Source organism: Lagenorhynchus albirostris, chromosome 6 (assembly GCF_949774975.1).
Source record: "Lagenorhynchus albirostris chromosome 6, mLagAlb1.1, whole genome shotgun sequence".
Lineage (NCBI taxonomy): Eukaryota > Metazoa > Chordata > Mammalia > Artiodactyla > Delphinidae > Lagenorhynchus > Lagenorhynchus albirostris.
In genome coordinates this window covers 78,414,148-78,429,629 of record NC_083100.1, presented here as the reverse complement: position 1 = coordinate 78,429,629, position 15,482 = coordinate 78,414,148, and the positions used below count along the sequence as shown (strand labels likewise).

At 40.9% G+C, this 15,482-nt stretch overlaps 1 protein-coding gene across 3 annotated transcripts in view; it reads right to left on the bottom strand.

The window, feature by feature from the left end:
* The window catches only part of CACNB4 (calcium voltage-gated channel auxiliary subunit beta 4), a 266,889-nt gene that overhangs the window by 35,667 nt on the left and 215,740 nt on the right, over positions 1 to 15,482 (bottom strand). For all 3 annotated transcript variants that reach the window (XM_060152884.1, XM_060152886.1, XM_060152885.1), the window contains exons 4-5: positions 14,709 to 14,831; positions 7,737 to 7,867 (exon numbers count right to left, since the gene is read on the bottom strand). In XM_060152884.1, the coding sequence (XP_060008867.1) occupies positions 7,737 to 7,867; positions 14,709 to 14,831 (254 nt within the window). The remainder of the gene's footprint in view (positions 1 to 7,736; positions 7,868 to 14,708; positions 14,832 to 15,482) is intronic.

Here is a 15,482-nt window from a genome sequence, read left to right as displayed (position 1 = left end):
GGAGAAGGAATTCCTAGAGAATCAGACTTTGAAGGTTAGCAGGATTTGACTGCAGGACTTTGACAGGACTGGGGGAAACAGAGACTCCACTCTTGGAGGACACACACAAAGTAGTGTGCACATCGGGACCCAGGGGAAGGAGCAGTGACCCCATAGGAGACTGAACCAGACCTACCTGCTAGTGTTGGAGGGTCTACTGCAGTGGGGGGTGGCTGTGGCTCACCGTGGGGACAAGCACACTGGCAGCAGAAGTTCTGGGAAGTACTCCTTGGTGTGAGCCCTCCCAGAGTCTGCCATTAGCCTCACCAAAGAGCCCAGTAGGCTCCAGTGTTGGGTCGCCTCAGGCCAAACAACCAACAGGGAGGGAACCCAGCCCCACCCATCATCAGTCAAGCAGATTAAAGTTTAACTGAGATCTGCCCACCCAAGCAACAGCCAGCTCTACCCACCACCAGTCCCTCCCATCAGGAAGCTTGCACAAGCCTCTTAGATAGCCTCATCCACCAGAGGGCAGACAGCAGACGCAAGAAGAACAATTCTGCAGCCTGTGGAATGAAAACCACATTCACAGAAAGATAGACAAAATGAAAGGGCAGAGGACTATGTACCAGATGAAGGAACAAGATAAAATCCCAGAAAAACAACTAAATGGAGTGGAGATAGGCAACCTTCCAGAAAAAGAATTCAGAATAATGATAGTGAAGATGATCCAGGACCTCGGAAAAAGAATGGAGGTAAAGATTGAGAAGATGCAAGAAATGTTTAACAAAGACCTAGAAGAATTAAAGAACAGCCACCTAGAAGAATTAAAGAACAAACAAACAGAGATGAACAATACAATAACTGAAATGAAAAATACACTAGAAGGAATCAATAGCAGAATAACTGAGGCAGAAGAACAGATAACTGACCTGGAAGACAGAATACTGGAATTCACTGCCATGGAACAGAATAAAGAAAAAAGAATGAAAAAAAATGAAGACAGCCAAAGAGACCTCTGGGACAACATTAAACGCAACAAAATTCGCATCATAGGGGTCCCAGAAGCAGAAGAGAGAGAGAAAAGACCCAAGAAAATATTTGAAGAGATTATAGTCAAAAACTTCCCTAACATGGGAAAGGAAATAGCCACCCAAGTCCAGGAAGCACACAGTTCCAGGCAGGATAAACCCAAGGAGAAGCACACCAAGACACATAGTAATCAAACTGACAAAAATTAAAGACAAAGAAAAATTATTGAAAGGAACAAGGGAAAAACGACAAATAACATACAAGGGAACTCCAACAAGGTTAACAGCTCACTGTATAACAGCTCAGCAGAAACTCTACAAGCCAAAAGGGAGTGGCACGATATATTTAAAGTTATGTAAGGGAAGAACCTACAACTAAGATTACTCCACCCGGCAAGGATCTCATTCAGATTCAATGGAGAAATCAAAAACTTTACAGACAAGCAAAAGCTAAGAGAATTCAGCATCACCAAACCAGCTCTACAACAAATGCTAAAGGAACTTCTCTAAGTGGGAAACACAAGAGAAGAAAAGCACCGACAAAACCAAACCCATAAGAATTAAGAAAATGGTAATAGCAACATACATGTCAATAATTGCCTTAAATGTGAATGGATTAAATGCTCCAACCAAAAGACACAGGCTCACTGAATGGATGCAAAAACAAGACCCATATATATGCTGTCTACAATAGACCCACTTCAGACCTAGGGACACATACAGACTGAAAGTGAGGGGATGGAAAAAGATATTGCATGCAAATGGAAATCAAAAGAAAGCTGGAGTAGCAATACTCATATCAGATAAAATAGACTTTAAAATAAAGAATGTTACAAGAGACAAGGAAGGACACTACATAATGATCAAGGGATCAATCCAAGAAGAAGATATAACAATTATAAATATATATGCACCCAAGATAGGAACACCTCAATACATAAGGCAACTGCTAACAGCTATAAAAGAGGAAATTGACAGTAACACAGTAATAGTGGGGGACTTTAACACCTCACTTACAACAATGGACAGATCATCCAAACAGATTATTACTAAGGAAACACAAGCTTTAAATGACACAATAGACCAGATAGATTTACTTGATATTTATAGGACATTCCATCCCAAAACAGCAGATTACACTTTCTTCTCAAGTGCACACAGAACATTCTCCAGTATAGATCACCTCTTGGGTCACAAATCAAGCCTCAGTAAATTAAAAAAAATGAAATCATATCAACCATCTTTTCCAACCACAACGTTATGAGATTAGAAATAAATTACAGGGAAAAAAACATAAAAAACACAAAACACATGGAGGCTAAACAAAATGTTACTAAATAACCAAGAGATCACTGAAGAAATCAGAGAGGAAATCAAAAAATACCTAGAGACAAATTACAACTAAAACATGATGTTCCAAAACCTATCGGATGAAGCAAAAGCAGTTCTAAGAGGGAAGTTTATAGCAATACAGGCCTACCTCAAGAAACAAGAAAAGTCTCAAAAAAACCAATCTAACCTTACACCTAAAGGAACTAGAGAAAGAAGAACAAACAAAAACCAAAGTTAGCAGAAGGAAAGAAATCATAAAGATCAGAGCAGAAATAAATGAAATAGAAACAAAGAAAACAATAGCAAAGATCAATAAAACTAAAAGTGGTTCTTTGAGAAGATAAACAAAATTGATAAACCATTAGCCAGACTCATCAAGAAAAAGAGGGAGAGGACTCAAATCAATAAAATTAGAAATGAAAAAGGAGAAGTTACAGTAGACACGGCAGAAATACAAAGCATTGTAAGAGACTACTACAAGCAACTCTATGCCAATAAAATGGACAACCTGGAAGAAACAGACAAATTCTTGGAAAAGCACAACCTTCCAAGACTGAACTGGGAAGAAATAGAAAATATGAACAGATCAATCACAAGTAATGAAATTGAAACTGTGATTAAAAATCTTCCAACAAATAAAAGTCCAGGACCAGATGGCTTCACAGGTGAATTCTATCAAACATTTAGAGAAGAGCTAACACCCACCCTTCTCAAACTCTTTCAAAAAACTGCAGAGGAATGAACACTCCCAAACTCATTCTATGAGGCCACCATCACCCTGATACCAAAACGAGACAAAGGTGTCTCAAAAAAGTAAATTACAGACCAATATCACTGATGAACATAGATGCAAAAATCCTCAACAAAATACAAGCAAACAGAATCCATCAACACATTAAAAGGATCATACACCATGATTAATTGGGATATATCCCAGGGATACAAGGATTCTTCAATATATGCAAATCAATATGATACACCATATTAACAAATTGAAGAAGAAAAACCATATGATCATCTCAATAGATGCAGAAAAAGCTTTTGACAAAATTCAACACCATTTATGATATAAACTCTCCAGAAAGTAGGCATAGAAGGAAACTACCTCAACATAATGAAGGCCATATATGACAAACCCACAGCAAACATCATTCTCAATGGTGAAAAACTGAAAGCATTTCCTCTAAGATCAGGAACAAGACAAGGATGTCCACTCTCACAACTACTATTCAACATAGTTTTGGAAGTCCTAGCCACGGCAATCAGAGAAGAAAAAGAAATAAAAGGAATACAAATTGGAAAAGAAGAAGTAAAAGTTTCACTGTTTGCAGATGACATGATACTATACATAGAGAATCCTGAAGATGCCACCAGAAAACTACTAGAGCTAATCAATACATCTGGTAAAGTTGCAGGATACAAAATTAATGCACAGAAATCTCTTGCATTCCTATACACGAATGAAAGATCAGAAAGAGAAATTAAGGAAACAATCCCATTCACCATTGCAACAAAAAGAATAAAATACCTAGGAATAAACCTACCTAAGGAGGTAAAAGACCTGTACTCAGAAAACGGTAAGACACTGATGAAAGAAATCAAAGATGACACAAACAGATAGAGAGATATACCATGCTCTTGGATGGGAAGAATCAATATTGTGAAAATGACTATACTACACCAAGCAATCTATGGATTCAATGCAATCCCTATCAAATTACCAATGGCATTTTTTACAGAACTAGAACAAACAATCTAAAAATTTGTATGGAGACACAAAAGACCATGAATAGCCAAAGCAATCTTGAGGGAAGAAAACAGAGCTGGAGGAATCAGACTCCCTGACTTCAGATTATACCACAAAGCTACAGTAATCAAGACAGTATGGTTCTGGTACAAAAACAGAAATATAGATCAGTGGAACAGGATAGAAAGCCCAGAGATAAACTCATGCACCTATGGTCACCTAATCTATGACAAAGGAGGCAAGGGTATACATGGAGAAAGACAGCCTCTTCAATAAGTGGTGCTGGGAAAACTGGACAGCTACATGTAAAAGAATGAAATTAGAACACTCCCTAACACCATACACAAAAATAAACTCAAAATGGATTAAAGACCTAAATGTAAGACCAGACACTATAAAACTCCTAGGGGAAAACATAGGAAGAACACTCTTTGACATAAATCACAGCAAGATCTTTTTTGACCCACCTCCTAGAGTAATGGAAATAAAAACAAAAATAAACAAATGGGACCTAATGAAACTTAAAATCTTTTGCAAAGCAAAGGAAACTACAAATATGACGAAAAGACAACCCTCAGAATGAGAGAAAATATTTGCAAACGAATCAACGGACAAAGGATTAATCTCCAAAATATATAAACAGCTCATGCAGATCAATATTAAAAATATAAACAACCCAATCCAAAAATGGGCAGAAGACCTAAATAGATCTCCCAAGAAGACATACAGATGGCCAAGAAGCACATGAAAAGCTGCTCAACATCACTAATTATTAGAGAAATGCAAATCAAAACTATAATGAGGTATCACCCCACACCAGTTAGAATGGGGATCATCAGAAAATCTACAAACAACAAATGCTGGAGAGGGTGTGGAGGAAAGGGAACCCTCTTGCACTGTTGCTGGGAATGTAAATTGATACAGCCACTATGGAGAACAGTATGGAGGTTACTTAAAAACTAAAAATAGAATTACCACATGACTCAGCAATCCCACTACTGGGCATATACCCAGAGAAAACCATAGTTCAAAAAGACACATGCACCCCAATGTTCATTGCAGCACTGTTTACAATAGCCAGGTCATGGAAGCATCTAAATGCCTATTGACAGACAAATGGATATAGAAGATGTGGTACATATATACAATGGAATATTACTCAGCCATAAAAAGGAACGAAATTGGGTCATTTGTAGAGACGTGGATGGATCTAGAGACTGTCATACAGAGTGAAGTAAGTCAGAAAGAGAAAAACAAATATTGTATATTAATGCATATATGTGGAACATAGAAAAATCGTACAGATGAACCGGTTTGCAGGGCAGAAATAGAGACACAGATGTAGGGAACAAATGCATGGACACCAAGGGGGGGAAGTTGGTGGGGGGTGGTGGGATGAACTGGGAGATTGGGATTGACATATATACAGTAATATGTATAAAATAGATAACTAATAAGAACCTGCTGTATAAAAAAATAAATAAAATAAAATTCAAAGAAAAAAAAGACTCATTCCCCAGATTCCTTCGAAATAGAACTTGAGAGTACAAAGCTTTCTTTGGCCTTAATCCACTAAGTAATTCAAAACACACCAAGTCCTGCTATAGAGTACTTCAAGGATCTGCCCAAATGTTTTCTTTGACCTCCTTTCTCAGAGAAAGTGGGAAACTATCTAGGACCTGGAAATATTTTGCTAAAGTATGTCTCCTAATTATTCAATGCAGAAATGAGGCAAAAGAATCACTACTAGGAATGTTCTTGTGAACTGTCTTTTTAACCAACACTGGTCACCAGTACACTAGCTGGATGTCAAACACAGCTCAAAACAAGCAGTAAGATGTGGAAGAAGCACTTCTTATGTGGGGATCAGAATTAAGAACTGGCAGTAAGGATTTGGTCATGAATAATATTATGGAATGGAACGGAAGCTCATTCGTATTGGTTCCTGCATGTGGCTTGGGAAGCTTCCCTGGAGCTCACCAGGGCCCTCAGGAGCCCACCTTCCCACTTCTCCAGTGTCCCTTCCTTCAGTGCTTAAGTATGGTCCCTAGAGTTAGGACAATCTGATTTCTCCTCCCGGCTTTGCCCATTACTAGTCGTGGGACCTTGGCACACCATATCATATCTTTGTGCCTGAGTTTCCCCATCTCTAGAAGGAGAAACTATACTTCACAGTTGGTATAAAGATAAAAGAAGATCATGTCTTTGAGCTCTTGGTTTTACTCTTGTGCCTGTGGGCAAAGTAAGCCTTTAGTTCAGAAGTATAAAATAATTTTATGGAATAATAATAATAATAGTAGAATAACTTTGGAAATGGTGATAATAATTCATTTATTATTTCATTCAAATACCTATTGAGTATTCACTGTCCTAGAAACTAGGAATACAACAGTGGGGGGAAAAACAAAATTCCTTCCCTTATACAGACAAATTCTAACGGGAAATACCAGTATCAAACAGATGCATAGGTAAATATATAGTATTTCTGACAGTAATAAGTGCAACAGAGAAAACTGAGTCGGGAGAGAGAGAGGAAGCAAGGGAAGAGAAGTGGATTCAACTTTAAATGTGGTGGCAGGAAAGGCGTCATTGAAAAGGTGATATTTAACTAAGATCTGAAGCAGATGGAGTGATCCAGTGGAAAAGTGAAGAAAAGCGTCCAGTAAAAGGAAACAGCAATTACAAAGGTCCTGAGACAGGAAAATGTGTTCCCACATGGAGCAGCATGAGAGACAAAAAGTCTAGAGAAGAAGTAATAAGAGGGATTAATCATTAATAATGTTATAGGCATGATAATTAAAAGTGGGCTAACACTCTACTTTTGTGATCTCCTATCACTGTTTAAGAGGTTCCCATTATGACAAAGGCAAAAGGGCCCCTGAAGAACAGAGGAGTTTTTGAAACAGAAAAGGATCTAATAGAAAAAGGAGGTTGAGAGTTAAGAGAAAGAACTGATTCTATTTTAGGACTTTCAAACAATGGTAACACATACCAAATCAGTACTTCAATGTAGGCTCACAATATATGCAGGCTCAGTATGATTCTGATTTCTCCTCTCAGGCTTTGCTTGTATCCCTGGGACCTTTAAATACCTGCACTCTGAGATCTTTGTGGCTACTTCATGAGTTCACTAGAGGTTAATTCATCTGAAGCTGGACAGAGTCTTACCCCAAGTACCAAGCGATGGCAGCAGCCACAGAAGACCCTGGACAAAGTGCTACTAGTCCCGGGATGGTATTGCATGTGCCATGGCATTCTGTGCCCACTTGAAAGAGAGTCTCTGAAAGTTAACCAAGAAGAGCCATGATGCCAGGTCAGGCCAGGCCCCCACTTACTGTACTGAGAAAGGATACCCTACACGACTCTCACAGAGGAAAGCTTAGGTTCCCAGGAGGGTTTGCTGAAGCCACAGAAAACAGTCTCCACTGTGGAATTCGTGTTGATTCCAGGGGTGTCCAGGCTTCAGCACACAATGGGGAGAGTGAACTATGTGAAACCCTTTTCTGTCAATTTCAGAAACACTTTGCACATAGAGAAGTAGCTTTTACTTTGAAAGCATATATGTTTAACCTAATAAGCAAACTTGAAAATATCACCTAATTTTCCTACTTCCTCCAAAAAACTTTAGAGAAAGGAAGGAGCCTTACCCTCCGTGAAAACGTCCTCTTTTTTGTTCTTGCTGAATCCGTATGTTCTCCAATCTAAGTGGACTTGGGATGAAGCCAATCTCACAGCCTTCTTTCACCAGCCTTCCTATCCACCAATCATTGTTATATTTCTGGAATGCAGGAATAAAACTGCTATCAACAGTAATTCACTGATCTTCACATTTATAAATCTCAGGGGACCAAAAGAATGAAACACTATATTATATAATATTATACTATACTCTATTACATACACAAACACTATTTATAGTATATTATACTATATTATATATATCTGGGATGGAGCAGTCCATAGAAGAAACCAAACTTTTAATCTAAAGGCCCAGAGAGTAAACACTTGAGGGTTTGCAGGCCATATGGTCTCTGCTGCAACTACTGTAATCTGCTCTTATGGTGTGGAAGCAGCCACAGTCAATACGTAAACAAGTAAGCACGGCTGTGCTTCAACAAACTTTTTCTTTCCAAGAAAGGCAGCAGGCTGGTTTCAGCCTGTGAGCCACAGTTTGCCAATCCCTGGGCAAAAGTCAGGTCTTAACATCTGGATTCCTTTGGTCCTTGTCAAGAAGCTCTAGCCAATTCTTAAGGAATAGATTTTACATGGATAAATAGGCACCCATGTAACTGGAACTCTGGAAGACAGGATCGACAAGTCTAAGACAAAATACACTGAAGAGTCTGTTTTTTTGACAAAAGCTTTGAGGTAAAAATTCCACCCTACTATCTGTATTCTACTCTCTCTGGGGAAAAATTATAATCTTCCAAATATAGGTTTGCAAATCAAGGTCCATCTTACTACCTGAAGAGAAACAAGCCTACTCTTACAAAGGCTAAGCGTGTTATACATAAGTGGAATTTTTGAAATAATCTCCAAATGGCCTGAAGCCCAACAGGAATGAAGGAATTTCCATTTAAATAAAGTTCCATGACACATAAACTTGGGAAACAAACCCACACAAAGGCTTCAGCCAAAATGGGGTGAATATGGTCCTATGTGATGGGCCAGCAAAACTGCATTTGTAATGATAGATTTGCTGAATCCTAGAGCAGGAGGCATAGTTAATCCAAGCTACCTGCCTCAAGGGAAGGTTTCTGCTAGGTGATTTCTAGAAAGCAGATATTAGTCCTACTGTTTACATCCTCCAGAGATAATTCCAAAAACTTCCTTTTGTGTCTTTAACAGTGTTGGGCAAGGTAACTCTCTCTCTTTGATCCAGAAACCATTTAGTTTTTTCGAAATGTAACTCTCTATGGTATATTGTGCTTAGCTCAGAGAACAGTAGAATTTATATGTATATGACATTGACACACTGTGAAGGAGGAATGGATGATTCTGTTGAATCATCGCAGCATGAAATTCCAGGTAACTGAGTAATTCTGAGTAACAGCTTCACACTCAAAAGCAAAAAGATATGATTTAGAGATTTGGCCTTTGTTATGCACACAGCTCCTACACAAGGCCCGCATGGCATGCAGTCTGAGCCTGCACTGAAGAAAAGAGTTGACCTAATATAAAATCTTGAACAATCTAGGTCTCAGTTTCTTCCATCTTTCCATCGTTTATTTCAGGATAACAGGCCTGAAATACCAGGCCCGTTTATTTTGGAAATAACAAAAGGCAAGGGACCCTTTCAGAATGCTTGGTGCACAGACCTGGAATTTAAATTTTACTGTGGTAGGGACAAAACACACAATGAGTCATAGTTTCCTAGGGCTTAAGTTACTTCCGGAAATCAAGTTAGCCCACCGGAACACTAACTTACTAAGTCGTATCCAAATAAACTTAAGGGGTTTCCGAAGTAGTTAACACAACTTCCCAAGATGTTTTACCTTAGTTCTAAGAAACAGTGAGAATCTGACTTAATGTTAATGAAAGTTCTTTGAGCCAATTTGGGGAAAGCTGCGTTGTATGTTCAAAAGCTTATTAAATCGCCTGTCCTTTGGTATATGTGACAGGGAGAGCTGTAGCGTTTCTCTGCATTGAAGCTTTTCGTTACTGAGGCAGTACTTATAACAGAGCATATACCAAATGGCCTTCTAGGTGATGGATGAGAGGAAAGGCTACAACTCGATTACAGAAATATGTTCCTTTGTGTTGATATTCTGGGAGCACACGCCAGCTTTCTGGCAAGGTCACCTTAGTGTTCCAATTCTTCTCATTTCCCTAAAACGATGAGCACTTTCTCTTTCTAAGATGTTTCCTTATCTGCGACCTCAAGGTCTGAAAACACGTGGCTCAAATCCACATAGGATTACCAACTCAGTACCATACATCAAACTGCCAGACAAGAGAAAGTCACTGATGAAGGAGCACATACTTCAAAAAAGCAACCCACTGGACAAATGGAGAAGATTGATGGAATGGAGGAAAGCAATAAAACATAGCAAGGTGGGGATAAGGGTGTGAGTAGTGTGCATGGAATATGTGAAAACTTCTCTTACCATTTAAAGTGCTGCTTCTCCTTGGAAACGATGGGTATGAGCAGCTAATGAATACGGTTTGGTCATTTTTGATGGGAATGGTGAGACAAAGTCAACGTAACCATTCAGATGTCAGGGTACGTGTTTCAGGTAAAGAGTCCTTGTCTTCGAGGCAAATATGGATATCCCCACCACACACACGATTGAGAAAGCAGAAGCCATCAACTCAGTGCTTCCTCAGCTTCTTATAACCAAGGCTCTGAGCTGTGTATGCCTGCACTCATCTTTGTCCTGCATGTTATAACGAATCAGTGTTCCCCTTCGTATCAGAGGTCTGTCTCTCCTCTCGGGGTCTGGATCCCACGCTTCCTGACTACCAAAAACTTGACTCCTTTGCCTATCTCTCCTTTCCCATCAATCTCTCCCTCTCTCTCTGGTGGTTAATAGCAGCATGTACTGGTGCTCTGATAGCTCCCATCTTGAAAGGAAAGCTCTTTGGACTTCATACGCTCTTCAGTCTACTGCCCGGTCAGTGTCAACTCCCTTGAAAGCACCGTCTGTGCTTGCTAAATATACTTCCTAACGCCCCTTCTCTCCTCATTACACTCCATCCAGCTTCTGTCTCTCTGTCTCCACAACTCCAGACAATGGTCCCAGTGACTTCGTTGCTACTGACCACTTTGCCAACCCGACATCCATTCCTTTCTCCTCGTCTTAGGTGACATGTCGCAACACTGGCCACAGCTGGTTGCTGCCTCCTTTTGGATACGCTCTTCTCTCTTGATGTCCATGCCTTGCTCTGTCCTGATTTTCCTCCCAAATCTCATGTTTCTCCTTTTCCTTAATTGTTGAATCTTTTCATGCACCCCACTTTTGCAGGATGGAATTCCTTTGAGTTTGATCCAGGGCTGTTTTCTCTCCTCCCTCTCCTCTCTCTTTAGGTGACTTCTGTCATTACCTCAGCTTTAAATGCCACCGGGATAAACTAATGATCCAAACTTATTTCTTTGGCCCAACCCCGTCCTCTGAGCTCCAAATTCTTACATCTAACTTCCTCCTTCATATCTCCTTTGAGATGTCTACTCCCTAACCTCCCTTCCCATCTGTCCTCACTCCACCCTGGTCAACTCCATCCTAGTTGCTCAATTCATAAAGCTTGATTTCCTTGATCATCTTGGATTTCTCCCTCAATCTTAGTTCCTACATGTGCATCAGCAGCACAGATCACTGAACTTCCACAATATATGTCAAAGGTGTCTACTTCTTTCCATCTCACTGACACCAGGCCAGCTCAGTCCCATTATCTCTAATCTAAAATGGTTCTAACAGTCTCCCTGATTCCGTACTTACCCCACTCCAATCCACTGTCTCTACAACAATCAGAATAGCCTTCAAATAATAAATTCATCTCACTCCTCTGCTTTTAAAGTCTTCAGTGCCATCTTATTATACTTAGAATAAAATATGAAGTCTTGCCGTCACCTTAAGGTCCTACTTGACCTGTGCACTGCTTACTTCTACAACTGTTTCCTGCTACGGGCTCACTGCGTTCCAGGCATATGACCTTCTTCCAGTTGATTGATTGTGCCAGCTTATTTTGTCCTACCACAGGGCCTTTACACATGCTGTTCCCTCTCCCTAGAAGGTTTCTTCTTTCTTCTTTTTTTTTTAAGGCTGGCTACCCTGCGTAATGGTCACATACTCAGAAAGGCTTCTCTGATCACCCCTATATTTAAAAGTACATAACCTCCTCATCCCTATATTTTAAGATTCCCAGCATCCAGTTCATTTTTTACACAAAGCATTCACAATTTGTAATGATTTATTTTTTCATTATCTGTCTCCCCACTAGAATTTAAGTCCATGAGGGAAGGTACTCTGTCTTTGTTTACAGCTGTCAGACAACATCTGTCAGACAACATCTGTCAGACAATATCTGCCAACATTAGCACACACTACATGCTCAAGAACTATATCTTGAATGGAACAAAGGAACAAATGTAGAATTTCACCCAGTTCACATGGCACAATGCAAAGACAGTGAGACATCTGTAGACATCCCAGTGTTTGACCTACTTGCTATCGTATAGTTAAAAAATTTTAAATGTATATGTCTTGGTGTCATTAATGCTATCGTAGAATACAGAGTTTTGAAACACAGTGATTTTCAAATTGTTATATATTAACTGTGCACATCTTGTTTTGGGCCAGAGGGTAAATGCTGGTGTCTCAGTGACATTACGTGACAGGTTTATGTTGATCACATTCCTCAGGCTCCTCAGGGTCAGGTTTCACTTTATTGTTCCACCCTTACACTCTCCTTTTTCTTTTTTTAAAATGTTTTTTAATTAGTAAACTTTATTTTTAAGAGCAGTTCTAGGTTCATAGCAGAATTGTGGGAAAAGTACAGAGAGTTCCCATATACCCCTGCCTCCACACATGCATAACTTCCCCCACTATCAACATCCCACACTAGAGTGGTACATTTGTTACAATGATGAATCTACAATGACGCATCATTCTCACCCAGAGTCATGTTGTACCTTCTATGGGTTTTGACAAATGTGTAATGACATGTATCCACCATTATATCCACTCTCTGTTTTCTAAGATCCAATTTCTAACGGCTCCTTTCCAGCAGAGCCAATGGAGACTATCAAGTAGGAATGTCCTCCAATGTATGCCTCCAGCCCCACTGGAAAATCCTGTGCAGAACAGGGAAGTTCAAGGAAGGCAAGACTTTCCTCCTGACTCGGCCTACTTCTTGTGCCAATATTCCGGATGCCATCTCCTTCCCTCTACTCCAGCCCCTCATTCTATCAGTTAGGTCTTTTCCTTCCCATATATATCACTGGGTTCAACATCTCAGCAAGGAAAACATATTAAAATCTTTCCCATCCTAAAAAAACAAAAAAAAGCAAATAAACTTGTAAAAACACTCCCTCAACTCTATGCTGCCTTCTCCTGGCTAAAACCTGTCCTCCTTTTCAACTCAAAGCACTTAGGAAGAGCAAACTGCAATTCCTCTCCTCTGGCCTCCACATTATGTGGGGAAAGGCCCATTGAGTAACTCCATGGGAGGTTCCCAGTGCCCCAGACACAGTGCACCTAATAGCAAATTTATAATCACGTCACCCCTGTCACTAATCTTCTCCCCTCTCGGCCTTCTTTATTTTGATAGCTGACACCACCCTCTGCCCTTTCAGGTGAGCTAGAGAAACTGCCCTCCATCCTTCATTTCTCTTCATCTCACTTTCTCCACTAACCCCCCCACCACCATGTGAAATCTTCCAATCTGGTCTATTTGCCTCTTAACTCTCTCTCCAAGCTGCTCCCTCTTTCTATCATCTCTGCTTCAGCCACTGTCTAGACTTACCATGTCTCCCCAGCCTCTGCAATACTCCCTCGACCATCAGAGTCACCACGCTAAGATACGAGGCTGGTCACATCCATCCTTTATTTAAAATTCCTCTCCAGCCCACTGCCTGGTGATCGAGTCCAGCCTCCTTGCCATGGCCTACGAGGTCCTTTCTCATCTGGCCCCTGCCTCTCTGACGTGGCCCATCCCCTGTACCACTCCCCGCTTACTGCCCTCCAGCGGTGCTGTGCTCATTGCCCCTGGCTGTCCCTTCCACCTGAAACCGCCACCCCTCACCCCAGCCTGAATTCAGGCTTCACCACTTCTGTAGAGCTTTCCAGCCCCCCACCCTCCTCTTCCTGAGCCGGATGGTCCCTCCTGCTCTTTCTTTGGGCTCCCACAACACCCATTCAATTTTACTGTAACAGAACTTCTCAACCCATGCAGAAACTATGCACTAGTTTGTCTCCCCCACCAGACTCTGAGCTCCCTGGCCGAGGGGACAGTGGACCTTCAGCTCTGATCCCCAAATGCCCAGCACGATGTCTGACATAAAGGAGGATTTCAATACACCCAGGTTGAGTAAATGGAAGTTTTTGATGTCACTATTCCATCTTTCAAGATGCAAGGCCTCAAGTGCTCAATCCCTCAAGGTTTCTATTTCCCAAAGTCCTCTGCCCTTCTCTTTTTTTTTTTTTTTCTCTGCCCTTCTCTTAACTTTAACAATTTAATTATTATACTCTGTAGTGTTGGTTTGGCGGTCAAGGTCCACGGGACAATAATCCAGATGTTTATAATTACAACATCCCTTGTAAATGGTGCCTTCTGGGTAGGAGCCATGCCACCAAACTCACGTTTCCCTAAATTGGATCCATTGATCTATGTCAATGGATCTATCATGGTAGGTGATTAAAAGGTGACCAGAGGACCACAGGTCTATCCTACATCGATCCTCTGATGATTGTGATTCAATGTTTTAAATGTGTGATAATGTAAGCAATGATCTCAGGCTTCCAAATCTTGCTGAGAAGGAAGGGATTTGGAAGGCTTAGCCAATTAAATGAGGTAACACATTGGCAGCTCCTCAGCACTTCTCTCCATTTAGTTTGGCTCAGAGCTGATTCCTGGCCTTGGCCTTGTAGCAGGTTAGGGGATACAGAGTGCCCTACATTTACCTCTTTAATGTGTAGAAAGTCCTTGGCGTCAAAGGAGATGGCCGTGCTTGGAACAGGCACATCCTCATCCAAGGCACCACAGTAGCTCACATTCGTCTTCACAGCAAATGCTACAGGTTTCGACTGGGAACAGAACCATGGAATAAGGATGGAGGGAGGAAGACAGAAGAGGATTTTTCACACTGAAATGTAGAACCAGATAATGGATAGTACCAGGCAGTAAGGGAAATCACTTTCCAAAGAGGGATCTCAACTGGGTTCCACATTTCCAGGCAGCAGTGAGAAATCTGCAGAAAGGGCTCTGAAGAGGATTCAGTCCTATCAGCCCGACCATGTTCCCCCTCCTGTCGTACTTTCCAACATCCCAAAGAATCGTGCCCTAAAATTTGGGGGGAAGGGATGGAAAGGTGGGAGGGGCAGTCTGCTTTGGCCTCTAGTCATAAAACTCATGTTTATTATTTTAAATGGTAACAGACGCCTCCACCTTGGCATACAGGAAATGTGTGCTGGGTCTTAAATAAAAAGGTGGTGGAGGGTTAAAATAAATATTTTTGAAATAGCCTTAGCCCTGAAAACCTGCAGGATCCCACTCAATAGAATACCTTGTCCTGCCAGGGAAAAGAAAGCCCGGTCCGAGTAGACAGGAAGGGCGGAGCTGCTCACTCATCACCTTCTCCCTAGCTAACAAAAGCTGCTTCTGAAACTTTTCTTAGACAGATTCCTCCGCAGCAAAGTGCTCTCGGGCTGGTGCAGCTTGGCAGAGGTTAAGTAAGC